Raw genomic sequence first — 15,400 nt, forward strand, 5'->3', positions numbered from 1 at the left:
CCCACAATACACTGCTCCACATCCCCAGATCTAGTTTGCTGCCAACAGAAGTATCGTAACCATCACCCAAACACACACACACACACACACACACACACACACACACACACACACACACACACCCCAACGAGGTCCAACAAATTATCCAAAGGGACTCTGTAACATCAGAAGTACAAGGAGATCCTCCAAATCCTCCAGGCGTGGGGGATGGTGGGGGGGGTAATAAAGAATGCAAGGCGAGATGGACTACATACATATAACGTTATGGTCAGTACATAACTTAACTGATGTTATGTAGTCCTATCTCGCCTACATTCTTCACTTGTGGGACAGCGTCCCTAGCACCTACATCCTGGGTGGCTCAATGGAAAATACTCCTGAGCACTGTGGAGCCAAAAGATGATCTGCCCCTGGACACCACATCTAATTTGTAATGGGAAACAAACGTGTGAGGAGAAGCCCATGTTGCAGCCGCACATATATCATCCATCGATAACCTAGCCTGAAAGGCTGTGGAAGTGGAAACTGCTCTGGTAGAGTGTGCTCTGACTGGAAAAGGCAGGCTCTTTCCCCCTGCCTGATAAATAAAGGAGATGCAACCAGCTATCCACCTAGAGATGGTGACCTTGGAAACTGCAGACCCCAAGCGATTCTCTGAGAACTAAACGAAGAGCTGGTCTGACTTCCGCCAATCATTAGCCTTGTGTAGATAAAAACGTAGTTGCCTATGAACATCCAACAGATGAAACTGGTACTCTGCCTTATTGGAGAAGTTGGGGAAGAAGACCGGCAGCTCAATGGACTGATTAATATTAGATAAGGAAGCCACTTTAGGAAGAAAGGACGGATTTGGTCTGAGAGAGACTATCTTTATGGAATACCAAATATGGGGGCTTGACTGACATGGCTTGGAGTTCTGATACTCGTCTAGCCGATGTGATAGCTATCAAAAAGGCAGATTTCCATGTAAGAAATTTTAAATCGCAGGAAGCCGCGGGCTCAAAGGGTGGGAGAGTGAGGGCCTGCAGAACAAAATTGAGGTCCCAGGGCATAACAGGTTGAGATATAGGGGGATGAAGGAGTAGAGTGCCTTTCAGGAATGCTCTACACAGCCTGTGTGCCATTAAGCTAGGTTCATAAGCCACATGATAATTTGAAATAGCCGCCAGCTGAACTTTGATGGTGGCTGAGGTAGACCCTTGGTAGAATAAATGAGACAAAAATTCCAACACAGAGTCAATGGGGGCTGTGTAGGGGTCAATACCTTTGGACTGAGCCCATATCGAAAACCTTTTCCACTTGCTAGAGTAGATCTTCCTAGTGGACGGCTTATGAGAGGACGAAAGAATATGGACCACGTCTGGAGAAAAATCATGACACCTGACTACGGATGGAAGTAGTGGAGCAGCCAGGCGGTCAGCCGGAGGGTTCCAGGAAGGAGTGGAGCTGTCCCGACATATGTGTCAGCAAGTCTGAACGAGGGTCCAGAGTCCAAGGAGCATCCACGATGTAAGGTTGAAGGAAGGGGAACCATACTTGTCGAGGCCAGTGTGGCGCAATCAGAATCAATCTGCTTCCCAAGGATAGCACTTTCTGAATCACCCTCGAGATAAGGGAAAATGGAGGGAAAGCATACAGCAGACCCGAGGGCCAATTGTGCGCAAGAACGTCCCTTGGAGATTTCCCCCGGTGGGGGGATCAGCGAGAAGAAGTTGCTGCATTTTGCATTCAGGGGGCTGGCAAACAGATCGCAGCAAGGCTGACCCCATTTGCTGAATATACTGACCGCCACCCGGCGGTTCAGGGACCACTCGTAAGTCACGAGGATCACCCTGCTTAGCCTTTCTGCAATCACAATGGTTTTCCCCGGGATGTGCGTTGCCACCAAGGCCCGTTGGAAAGCTATCGCCCAATTCCACACTCTCATGGCCTCCCTGCATAGTGGGTACGATCTGGTTCCTCCTTGTTTGTTCAGATACCACACTACTGACATGTTGTCTGAGTGTATCGCAATAGTCCCTAGAGGGAGGACATCCTGAAGTGCCTACAACACTAGGAGCACTGCCCTCATCTCCAGGACATTTATGTGCAAGTCTATCTCGTGCTCCTGCCACGTGCCTTGGACCATCCTGCCAAGATAATGCCCCCCCCCACCCTATCCGGGAGGCGTCCGTGGTCACTGTGGCTACCAGGTTGGGTGGAACAAAGGGTTTCCCTACGTCTAAGTTGTTGGTGCATAGCCACCAACTGAAGTCCTGCTTGCATTTGCCTGTGATTAAGATAGGATGGGATAGCGGTAGTCTTTGGAAGGACCATTGGGCGAATAGGAGCCATTGTAGGATCCTCATATGTAACCTCGCTAATGGGACCATCATGATAGTGGACGCCATTGTCCCCAGTAACTGAACTAGTCTTGCCCTCACACGTGTCAGAGACATCATCACCCAAACCTGTTGTTGCAACCCTGTGATCCTCTCCATAGGTAGGAATGCTCTCAATCAAATAGTGTCCAACTCTGCTCCTATAAATGAGACACGCTGTGAGGGTAGCAAGGCAGATTTTTTCCAGTTTATTGTGATGCCTAACTGGTGACAAAGATCAATAGCAGTATCTCTGTTTTGAAGAAGTAGATGCTTGGTGGGGGCGGATAGGAGCCAGTCATCCAGGTAAGGAAACACCTGGAATCCTTGACGTCTCAAGTGAGCTGTCACCACTGCCATGCACTTGGTGAACACCCTGGGGGCTGTGGTGAGACCAAAGGGCAGGGCTGGAAACTGGAAGTGCCTGGCTCCCAGCCGGAAGCGTAGATGACATCTGGATGCTCTGTCCGTTTTGATGTGGTAATAAGCATCCTTCAGGTCGATGGAGCACATCCATACTTCCTTTCCCAATAATGGGAGAATCGATTGTAGCGTGACCATCCAGAATTTGGACTTATGTACATAATGACCGAGTCGGCCGAGATCCAAAATGGATCTCAGGTCCCCGTTCTTTTCGGTACCAAAAAGAATCTCGAGTAAGTCCCTAATCCGATCTGGTCTGGGGGGACTGGTTAGATGACTCCTTTTTCTAGCAGCTGAGAAACCTCTGTTGCTGCATGACCCCTTTGACTGGGTGGAACGTCTGGGATCTTTTTGACGGGAGGGGGGGTGGAGTGAAATGGGATGGTGTAACCTCCGGCGATTATCCCTAATACCCATCTGTCCTGGGTGATGTTGACCCAGGCTTCCAGATACCGGGAAATTCGACCCCCGACTGGCTCTGGAGAAGCACAGCTGGGCACACCCTCAGGAATGACAGCATGGGGAACCGCAAAAGGAATCACGGTCCCCAGAATTGCGGGGGCCCCCCTCTGCCTCAGGGGCGATGTCTCCCTGAATACGACCCCCCCTCCCCTGCCTCGGGGGTGGTCTCACCCTGTGCGGTAGGAAAAGACCTTTGAGATTTTTTGAACCACATCTTTCCCCCTTGCTGAGCCTTGGGATAAGGCCTCAACGGGAGGGAAAAACGGACTCCCACAGCAGACAAGGTCTTTCCCTCTTGCTCGCACCTGGTGAGTGTGTCTTTCACTTTGGTCTCGAAAAAGAAGGAACCATCGAAGGGGGCATCAGTAAAGGAAGACTTAAAGGCCTCCGAAAAGTGACACAGGCGTAGCCAGGCTTGCCTCCTGAGGGCCACCCCTGAACTAACCACCCTACTAGCTCCCTCGGCCACGTACAAAATCAGTCGCATGGCCGAGTTAGCAATGGAGTTGAGGGTAGAGAGCTGAGCGTTGACAGTCTGAGCCACCGCCTCAGGCATATTACCCGTTAAGAGCATCTCCTAACTCCTTAAGGAGATCTCTCTGGAGCCACGTGAAATGAGACAAATAATTCAGCAACCGCAAGGTAAAGGTCACTGAAGACAGTGTACGCTTCCCATACCGATCCATAGCCCTAGACTCCTTGTTAGGAGGATGGAATGAAGAGGAAGACTCAGCAACTTCCTTCTGTGTGGCAGCCGCCACCACCATAGCATCTACCGGGACACCCTTTGTCAAAAATTATTTCCCTTGGGGTGCAGACAAAAATTTGTTGGGGCATCGAGGAACAGGCTCCATGGAGTCAGGAGTCTCCCACACCCTCCGACAAATAAGGTCCAGGAGCTCGAAGGGTGGAGACACCCAGGAGGCGGAGGGCTGAGCGCCAAAGGCCTTAAGGAATACTGACTCCTCCTCGGAGGGGGGTTTGGAGGGCCAGTCTCCTCTTTGTTTCAAGATCTTCAGTATATCAGAGAATGAAATGTCCTCAGAGGAAGACCTAAGGGACCCCTCTGATTCCTCGAGGTCAGTATTGGAAGTGAGAGACTCATCCTGGGAGTCTATATGCTTCCTCTTGCAAGATTTCTTTCCGGGGGGTCCCTCAGGCACAGGCTCTGAGGGCCCCTCAGAAAGAAGGGGACCACTCATGGGGGTATCCTTAGGCCCCTGAGCTCTGCTATCCAAGGATAGGTGGGTGTCAGAAGCTCTCGCCGGTCTTGTGGGAGACGGAAGAACCGATCCGAGAGAAGTAGCTGACCTAGCCAGCATGCTCCTCATAGCCTCGAAGGCGGGATCTCCCGAATGGGAGGACCGACCACCTTTCAAGGCCATGACAGGGACCAGTGTCTCTGCAGCCGAGGCACCAAGGGGGAGGCTCGGAACCGAAGGCTGTTCCGAGACATCCCCCTCAGGCCCGACCGAAGAGACCTGAGTCTCGAACCCTGTGGACAGAACCGACAAGGTCGGAGCCGATGCGGGCACCGATAAACCCCGCTGGGGGATTGGCGCTGGCGCAGGAACATCCCTCGGAGCGGAACTTACCGGCTCTGATGACAAGGATGCTTTCGGAGGAGGAATAGCAGGTACAACTAAAAGAGCTGGCTCCGGAGCCAACTGGGTCGGAGACTAGAAAAGTTTGGCCAACACCGGTGACTGTAGGAGCCTCTGCACCACCCTATCTACATCCAAATCGGAAAGCCTGGAGGATTTGGAGGAAATGGATGGAGACCTAGACCTCCTATCTGGAGAAGCTTGCCTCAAACTTGGCGACCGGCTCTGAATCGGTTCCAAAATTATCGGAGCGGACGCAGACTCAGTCAACACAGCTACCTCCTGCGGCCCCGATGTCGGTGGAGCCGAGGAAGCAGATTCGACAATGGTAATTTTACAAGGTGGCTCCGAAACAATAGATGGAGCCGGAGACCTCTTCTTGGATTTGGAGGATTTAGACTTCGACTGGGAGCTGGGAGCTGAACCTAAATCCTCCTCAAAGGACGGTTTTAGCAGTCCCTTTAGGATCAGTTTGTTTTTCCTCTCTTGGAGCACTTGAGGACTAAAGGCGTGGCAGAAACTGCATGACTCCTGAAGGTGGATGGCTCCAAGACAGTAAACACAGACCGAATGTCCATCTGTGATAGACATTTTGTAGGCACACTTTGTACACTTTTTAAAGCCTGAGAGCTTATGCTCTTTTTGTTCCTTAGACATGCCAAGCCAACAAATATAGCAGCCGTTACTGACAAAAGGCGGGAAACCGCTGACACAGAAACCAGTGAACACATAAAAAAACACAACCAAGGCACAGGAGAGAACCTCTAAATAAAACGGTTCTCAACTTAAAATAAGAGAGATGCACCTAAAGACAGCCAGACAAACAGCACAAGGAGGACTAGGTCCTCTAACTTAAATGGGCCTAGCCCGAGGGAGTAAGGGATACCACACACAAACACACTCGCAACCTACAAAAGGTAATGCAGCAACAACACTAATAACAACTCTATTTGAATACACACAATCAGCCAAAAATTAGCCAAAAATCTTCACAAGAAAGAGTATTTTTGCAATACTTAGCCAATGGCAAGTCGAGATTACGTCCGAGCTCTAGAAGCGGCAAACGAGATCTGGGGATGTGGAGCAGTGTATTGTGGGATACCATCTTAGCCCAGCCAATCAAAGACTTTCGAGCTAGTAAAAAGGCCGAGTCGGAGACGACATTCGGCTCCGAACCCACAAGTGAAAAATGTAGGCAAGATAGGACTACATAACATGGCATATTTGTAAAGTGTTCACATGACATTCTAAGCGAGGATCACTGGGACAAATAATTAAAATTAAATGATTTCTTAAAAGTAATGTTACATCAAAGTTCTGCATGCATGAAACTGATTAGTATATACATGATTTTTTTTCCTTTATTCTTTGAAACTGATCTGAAAATTATAGTCGGTAGCTTCCCAGCATTGTTATGCTGTAAACAAGTACTTTGCACATCCTTAAGCGTTATTCTTGACTGAGACTAAAGGGTACTCATTCTCATTTAATTTTACACTTTAACACCTCCAAAGCACACAATTATAACTGTGATCTTAGAATATACACAGTTATGCCTGACAGGCTGAAAAAAAGAGGAAATGTCAATAGCAAATCGTCTCAAATGAAGAAATGGTGAACACCAGACAAGAAACAGAATTTAAAGCCCAAAGCAGGAAACTGACAATTTTTATAATAAGCAAGTCAGTTTTATCTGAATATTAAAATTTACAAGATGACCTACAGTGTTTTGCTCCATCAACTGCCGCGACAGCTTTCTCCAGGCAATCTCGTGTAGGATTTCCACTGCGGCTATACTCGTATCCCTTAGGAAAGAAAGATATAACAATATTGAAATAAATGACACTTTCTTAGAAAGACGTATTTGTAAGTTAGTGTTTAAAAATGATTGTGTTTATTAAACTATAGCAGTTCGCAAACACATACTAAAAATCTGTGCGACTAGGTGATTATTAATCTCAGCCAAGGGTGAAACAATAACTCTCAAAAGTTAAAATAGTATAACCTGTGTTGTCTTCTGCTCATCCCAACAAATTAACTGTGAACCACTACAACTGACTGCGTTCTTTCTAAAACCCCCTGCAAGTGTCAGCAATTCACTATACCACTAAATCACCCAAGTGAGCTCTATTCCCTTTATTTTCTTTGTGGTCTTTAAAATATTAAGTATCTTCCATATTACGGATGGACCTGCTAGTACTTACAGATGAAAAATAGCACCTTCTACAACCTCAGCTCTTTCCTAATCTGGACAGCTTTGTATTCTTCTGCTAATTTTGAAAAGCATTTAGGCCTTGCCTACTCCACTTTCTTGGCATCCTCTTGTCTCTTTCACGTAACCACTGAAGAGATCTTAGGCGTCATTTGCCCCTCACTTACAAGGAACTGAAAACTAAATTAAACTAACAGCAAAGTATAAAAATAGAGACAGTGGAAAGCTGTAGGCCTGCCGGAATATTAAAGACTTAAGGCCTTGGACAATACTAAAGTCAGATATAAAAAAATCCTGGGTGACCTGCACTTACAGAATGAACTATACAAAGTTCTGCAGCATCCTTGTCAATCCCCAACAAACCACCAATGTCCCATAGCACATGTAGGGGAATTTCAGCATGGGGTCTTTGTAGTGCCATTCCTCTGCCATGTTCAGAAATGTCTAATCAGAGGTAAAGCACTTACTCCTTTCAGACAAACTCTCTGAAGAGGTTACTTTACTATCTTCCTTAAATTTCGAGCATGTTTATATCAAAGTCACTAGGTTATATTTTTAATATCAATCTTTACACATACATACACAGGCAAGCACACACATACACACGAACACTCTTCATATAGAGTCTTCACACTAGAAGAAAGCAAGTACACTCCCTGTACACAAATCCTTAGACGAAGGATTTAAAGCATGTCAAGTGACTCAACAGGCGGCACACTCACTGTTAGTGCTGGACAATCAGAAGACTGTAGGTTCTATTCCTACCTGAATTTATTTTTCATTACTGACACTGTACTGCAGAATTGGGGGGGTCATCCTTCACATGAACTGTTAAACAGAGACACCATCTGAAAAGTAAGTAATAGCAGATGAAAGATCCCATAGCATTTGTTTCAAAGAGAAGGGGAAGTTCCCCACTGCTCTGCCCAAATTTCCCCTAAGTTAGTATGAAAACCCACCTTGGATCTCCCCAGAAAAGTGACTACTGGCCTAATAGGACCAAAGCCATCAACAATGGTTAAAAAATAAAGTTATAATAATAAATGAAAGGCTGATTTCCAACATTGTAACCCATAGACAAATCCTGAAAAACTTGTATGCAAATAGGTGCATACATTTATAAATACAGCTGGTATTCCACACACTGCCCACTGTGGTTTCAGGTCAAGCAGTAGCACTCTTTTCCTCCTCACTGTATTTTAAATTTGGAGATAAATATTCTTTGAACCATACAATACTACAGAGCTAAACCCCCTCCTGTAGTCAAACACTCTAGTCCCATATCAGCTAAAGAAGTTCTTCTTTGGACCTAGACCCATAAACAGTTTTCAGGCCATTTAAATACTAGAACAGTGCCTGTCCTCTTTAAACATACCCAGTCCAATATAAATAATTTACATCCAATAGTTCCACATCAGGCCTGTCCTAGGTTTGTTGCTTTATTTCTTATTTAACAATGACTTCATACTGAACATCAAGAAGTCCACCCTCTATATAGACTGTAATGAAGTTAGGGCTTACTGATCTCAGAAGGCAAAACTCCTCACAATTTATTAAAATCAGCCTACAAATAAATTGCGTCCCTCGCACCAGAAACCAAATGCTAACTTGAAAAAAAAATCCACTTAAACCTAAACTAGTACCTACTTTGCATGATAGCACTGTGAGAGTAGTGGCAAACACCAAATATCACCAAATTAAAATGCATAAAAGGTTGCATATTTATTTTCCTTTCCAATCTCAGAGAGCTTTAGAACATTTTCTGGCTAAAGGAAACTGGTGGTCAGCAGTAGGACTGTTGATTTTTCTGCTTTCCATCTTGACACATGAAACTGGATCATCGACTTGCACCCAAGCTTATGCTCAGTACATTCTACTATTCCCTTTAATTACAGCAAGAGGGAACTATCAGTTTTACAAGACTCATTCACCATACCCACAGATGAGAATGTCCTCTCCAAGCTGGGGCCTGCAGTTAGAAATTCCCTTCAATCCATTGTTTCAGAAACTCCCATGACCAAGTCATTTTAAGGTCCACACCTCTGTCCTGCTTAACTAATAAATTGTCCTATACCTGCTTTATGGACCACAGACAACTTTTTAGCTTAAATGTAGTCATCAGAGAAACTACCTTATCTCAGCAATTAAAATTTTGTCCTGAAATGTGTCAATTGTAGTGACTGCAACAATGTGCAAAATATCTTTTTTTTTGAAAATGTGTCTAAATTTTTCCTTAATACTGCTTTCAACTAAGTTATACATAATGAGTGCAACACTACTTTCAGTATTTACATTAGCCCAAAATGGTCTGACTGTAATACATCTGTAGATTAAAGTTGTACATAAATTTTGACTCTGTGTGCAATCTTGTGTTTATATTATGATAATTTTATTAATTTGTAAAAAAGCTGTGGATGCGCATTCATTTGAATATTTGCTAACATTTACCCAGTACTCTGTCTTGTGCACACTTTGTGACTGAAAATAACGGAGATGACCAGCACATTTAAGCGATTAACACACATTTTAAACTGCAATGTGATCAGAATGCCCTAGTGCATAGTCAGTCCCCATGTCAAAATATTCTCTTGTGCCAGTTACATTACAGGGACATTACACCACAGGCATATGAATTTAAACAAGTGGGCACAGTGGCACAGCTATGAGGTGACAAGGGTATCTGCAAGAGGTTCCATGGTTTGATTCTCGACTAGAGTGCCTTCTATGTGTTACCCATGTATCTGAGTGGGTTTGCTCTGGTTTCCTCCCACATTCCAAAGACATGCAGTAAGTGGACTGGACACTTCAAATTGGCTGGAGGTGAGACAGCGCATGCAAGTGTGTGGTGTGGAAGAACTACCGAGCAGGGCTAACCACCCAGTAGTGTAAACCTTGGCTGTCACTGTTGAAGTAACACCCTCACCTCATGTGCAAAAATGAGAAAAGGAGGTTGTGGATGAATGGATATGAATTTAAACAAGTGCTTATTACAATTAGCATGCTGGATCTTGATAGTCACTACAAGACATTATGATCTATCCTGTTTTTTACAGGATTATCAAACTCTAAACAAATTATGAAGTCTTCTTTTGTAACTAGAGCAGATTGCTTTTCCTCGCCACTGTTTTCCACTGCTTTAATTTTGGTGTTGTCCATCCAATGAGTACCACATAAAGAAATCAAATAAACTTTTAATTTTATTGAAAAACATGATCTAGTTCAGTAGAAATACTCTTTACATCATGTTGTTGACAGAAATGAAGACTGACCTCTAGGGATGTCAGGATGGCAGATGACAGGAGGTATGAAACAGGCAATAATGCAAAACGCACAAGTCTAGCACAAAAAAAGAAGTTGTGTACTCACCATAACGTTCCATCTGAGTAGTTCTACTTCATTTGTCTTCAACCTGTGGGATACCGGATCCGTATTGGATTCGAGCCGGCAATCTCACTAGCATTTGCTCCGAGCTCCAAGATCCTCCTCTTACCCATAATACATGTCAACTACCTTCCAACCCCCAGATCGAGTTTGTTGACCCTTATACTAATAACCCAGCCTGAAAAAGTACTTTAAGACCTGTAACTGCAGCCCGCAAGCTGTTCACATGATAAGGTCCGGGGGAAAGGAGGGAGGGACAGTTGAAGACAAATGAAGTAGAACTATTCAGATGGAACATTATGGTGAGTACATAACTTCTTTATCTCAAGTAGTTTACTTCACTGGGTCTTCAACCTGTGGGACAGAGTCCTCAGCTACTAAACTCTTGGGTGACCCTCATGGAAGGATATTCCGGAGCACCGTGGAACGAAAGGATGCTCTCCTCCTAGACGTCAAAGCCAATTTGTAGTGGGAAAGTGGATGAATGGATACGAATTTAAACAAGTGCTTACTTACTCTGTCCCACAAGTTGAAGACCAAATGAAGTAAACTTGAGGGTGTCTCTCCCACCTATCTATATCAAACAAAGCTCCTCATAGAAAAATCTTGATGACTGGATGGGAAATAGGAAATTCTCCCACCTGGTAATCACCTCTGTGGCTCTGCTCGACAGTGGCACAGGAAAATAATTTTCTTGGGTGGCTAAAGCCAGGGTACCTTTTTGGCTGGGCTTGTATAGGCCCCAGGGCCGATAGCCTAGTATCTACATATGAACCTATGAAATAAAGGTATGAGATGAAGACCAAGTAGCTGCAGAACAAATATCATCCAATGATACTCTAGACCAAAAAGCCGCAGAAGTAGCCATGGACCTAGTGGAATGAGCTTTCACCTGACCTGGAGGAGACATGCCTCTGTCCTTAGAGACCTGAAGAATGCATGAGGAACTCTACCTAGCAAAAGTAACCTTGGAGATGGGCTTTCCCAAAAAAGGGTTTATAGAAGGACATAAATAGTTGATCAGATCTGTGAAAATTTTTGGTCCTGTGTAAATAAAATCGTAACAGTCTATAAACATCCAACAAGTGGAGTTTGTATTCTGTTTGGTTAGCAAAATTAGGAAACAAAACTAGTAAATTGATTGTTTGATTGATATTAACTGGTGAAGCCACCTTGGGGAGAAAGGACAGATTGGTCCAAAGGGAAACCCTATCTTTGTGGAAAATCATATAAGGAACTTTGACAGACAAGGCTTGCAGTTCTGAAACCCTTTTAGCAGAGGTGATAGCCACCAGAAAAGCTGTTTTCCAAGTTAAGAATTTTAGATCTGTAGTTGCAGCAGATTCAAAAGGCAAAGCGACCAGAGCTTGAAGAATCATAGTAAGGTCCCATGGGGGAACAGGATCCTTGACAGGAGGGTACAACATAAATGCCCCTTTAATAAAGGCTTTACACAGTCTGGAATAGGCTAGCGATGCAGAATTCTCACCCACATGAAAATGAGAAATGGCAGCCAATTGAACCTTGACAGTAGAAGAACTAGCTCCTTGATGAAAAATATCAGCTAGGAAATCAAGAACGGCAGAAACAGGAGCCGTGAAGGGGTCTAAACTCCTTTGAGAGGCCCAAAAGGAAAAACGTTTCCATTTACTGCAATAAACCTTCCTAGTTGAAGAATTGTGAGCAGCCAGCAGAATAGACGTAACTGAAGAGGAGAATCCAGGAGTCCAAGAGATCATGCGAACTGGAGCAGCCAAGCTGTGAGCTTCAACCTGTCCAGGTTCGGATGAGGAACCCCCGAAGGGTGTGAAATCAGATCCTGAATGGGATCCAAGATCCAGGATGGAGCCAGAAGGTGAGACCAAAGGAAGAGAAACCACACCTGGTGAGACCAAAATGGGGCAATGAGGATGACTTTGCTCACCAGTCAACGAGCTTTCTGTAGAAACCTCGGAATAAGAGGTACTGGAGGGTAAGCATACAGAAGACCGGGAGGCCAAGCATGGACTAGAGCATCTCAGGGTGACTCCCCTGGCAAGGGGTTCAGAGCAAAAAAAACTCACTGCACTTCACGTTGGAAGGAGATGCGAAGAGATCGCAGCAAGGCTGACCCCACTCCAAGAAGATCTGCTCCACTACTGAAAGATTCAGAGACCACTTGTAAGGCATCAGTATAGTCCGACTTAACCTGTCTGCTAGAATGTTAGACCATCCCGGAATGTGCATTCCTATGAGAAAGCGAATGGTGGAGATCGCCCATTCCCACATTCTCATGGCCTTGAGACAAAGAGGGGTAAGATCTGGTCCCTCCCTGTTTGTTGATATACCAGACCACTGACATGTTGTCTGACTGAATTGCAATGGTTCCCAGAGAAAGAAAGGCATGGAGGGCCTGCAACGCTAAAAGGACAGCCCCAATCTCTAGAACGTTCATGGGCAAACTGGTCTCTACAGGGGAACACAGGCCTTGGACTGTCCTGCCCAAACAATGCCCCCCACCTGAGTTGGGAGGTGTCCATGGTCACTGTGGCTTGGACAGGGGGTGGAACAAAGGGTCGTCCCTCCAGGATGTCGGGAGAACACATCCACCATAGAAGAGATGACCGACAGGCTCGACTGAGTTGTAGTGGATACAACAATGGAAGTTTCAACAGGGTCCATTGTACAGCTAGCGTCCACTGTAGAATTCTCATATGTAACCATGCACATGGAAGAAGTTTTATGGTCGCCGCCATTGAACCAAAGGCCCTCAATACTGATTCCGCAGATGAAAGATGAGAATGGTAGATCAGAGAGACATGCATCCTCCAGTTATGTACTCTCTCCAAGGTCAGGAAGACTTTGCACTGTAATGCATCTATCCTTGCCCCAATGTAGTATATCACCTAGACAAGATTTAGAAGTGATTTGGATGCACTGATTGTGATCCCCAGAAACAGGGCAAGCTTTAAGAAATAATCCCTTGTATGAGAAAGTAGATGCCTGGTGGGAGCAATGAGGAGCCAATTGTCCAGGTGCAGATAGATCTGAATCCCCTAAAGCCTCAGGTGAGGCCTACCACTGCCATCACTTGGGTGAACACCCTGGGGGCTGTGGTGAGACCAAAGGGTAGGGTTCGAAATTGGTAATGAACTCCTAGCTGGAAGTGGAGAAACCTCCTGGAGCTTCTGTGCATCTTCATGTGATAGTAAGCATCCTGGAGATCTAACAAGCACATCCAGTCGCTCTCTTGCAGGTAACAGCATGATGGACTGTAGTGTGACCATTCGGAATTTTTCTTTGGCAACTGACAGGTTCTGGGTAGATAGGTCCAGGATGGGCCTTAAGTCCCCCATTTTCTTTGACACAAAAAGAACCTGGAGTAGAAGCCCAATCCAGACTGATCTGGGGGGACGGTTTCGATGGCTTGTTTTCCTAGTCAAAACAGTCAAGGGTTTTGATCCAGCGGTGAGAACCCCTTTCTACCACATCGAACAGGAAGACAGAACATATCTCCTGGGGAACCAATAAGGAAGCTGGTCTCCCCGGGTCCAATGTGAGAATCGGAACCGGGCCCAAAGTGGACGGAGCTCCGAGGGAGGGAACTTGGCCCGACAAGGTTGGAGCCAATGAAAAAAGTTCCACTCCCTTGGATCTGACACCGAAGCTCCAGCTCAGAGAGAGGCTCAGATCCAAGTTGGCCAGATCAGACACTGCTCCAAGCAGCTGTCGGTATTGAGGAAGCAGGGATGGATTGGAGAAGGATAAATCCATGTAAAAAAAGGAAGCAAGCTCCCCCCCACCTGAGGGAGAAAGGGCTAGCAAGACCCCCATCTGGATCCGAGTACAAATGAACCTCCTCATCATTTTATCCACGTCAATTTCCAATATGGACCGCGTGGACCTCGCCGAGGCCAAGGACTCCGACCTGGCGAGTCGAGAAACCGAGGCCTTGGACAGAGAGAGAGAGAGAGAGAGTCTCCTCCAGCTCCGGGGAAAATCTCAGAGATCGGAGCAGAGGGGAGTCACGGATCCTATGCTGACTTTTAGCTGGTGAAGGAAGGTCCGGGAACCTCTTAAGTTTCTTGGGTCTGGATTTTGGCTCTCTCTCCTTCTCTTGCCCCTTTTCTGCTCCACATCCACAGGCTTTGAAACAGGAGGTTGAGTCCCAGCCTGGGAGGGAGAAGAAGTAAGGGCAAGAGATAAAGGAGAGGCGGCCACAGCAGCCACTGTGACCGAAGACGAGACAACCACCTCAGAAGAGGGAAGAAGGCCTTTCAGGGCCAACTTACCTTCCTGTCCTTGATTGTATGCGGGTTAAAACCTGCGCATATAGATCTGTCAGTACTTAGATGGGCAACGCCCAAGCACATTACACAAAGAGTGTGGCCATCCGCAGGAGACAATTTACGGCCACACTCAGTGCACCTTTTAAACACAGGCTTATCAGCCATACTACTGTCAGTCAGTCAGACGAATGAGGGAAAACAAGGAGAAAAATATAGTTTTGCAACTTAACCACCCACCACACTCAAGCACACAGAACACATTGGGGGGGGGGGGGAGCAAGTACATTACAAACTAAGATAAACTAAGCTAAACCACAAAAAAGTTTAAATTCACGACGCACCAGCAAGGGGAGGAGAAGGGGAAACCTATACTAACACACTACACTAAATTTTAGAGAAAAGGGCTTCTCAAAAGCTTTCAAAAACCCACTTACTACTCAGAGCTCGAGATCACGATGCTTCAGCAAGCAGTGGCAAACGAGATCAGGGGGTTTGAAGGTAGTGGAGGTGTGTTATGAGTAAGGGGAAGATCTTGGAGCTCAGAAGAGAAGAAGAGATGCTAGTGAGATTGCCAGCTCAGATCGGATATGGATCCGGTATCCCACAGGTTGAAGACCAATTGAAGTAAACTACTTCAGATGGCACCATATTCTCACCAGACACCCAGAAGGGTTGTGATGCATCAAATGG

At 45.8% G+C, this 15,400-nt stretch overlaps 1 protein-coding gene across 1 annotated transcript in view; it reads right to left on the bottom strand.

The window, feature by feature from the left end:
* CTH (cystathionine gamma-lyase) overlaps nucleotides 1-15,400 on the bottom strand; it is an 814,142-nt gene that overhangs the window by 760,954 nt on the left and 37,788 nt on the right. The window contains exon 2 of the mRNA XM_044085811.1: nucleotides 6,573-6,654. Within this exon, the coding sequence (XP_043941746.1) occupies nucleotides 6,573-6,654 (82 nt within the window). The remainder of the gene's footprint in view (nucleotides 1-6,572; nucleotides 6,655-15,400) is intronic.

Source organism: Protopterus annectens, chromosome 10.part0 (genome assembly GCF_019279795.1).
Source record: "Protopterus annectens isolate FY-2018-M chromosome 10.part0, PAN1.0, whole genome shotgun sequence".
Classification (NCBI taxonomy): Eukaryota; Metazoa; Chordata; order Ceratodontiformes; family Protopteridae; genus Protopterus; species Protopterus annectens.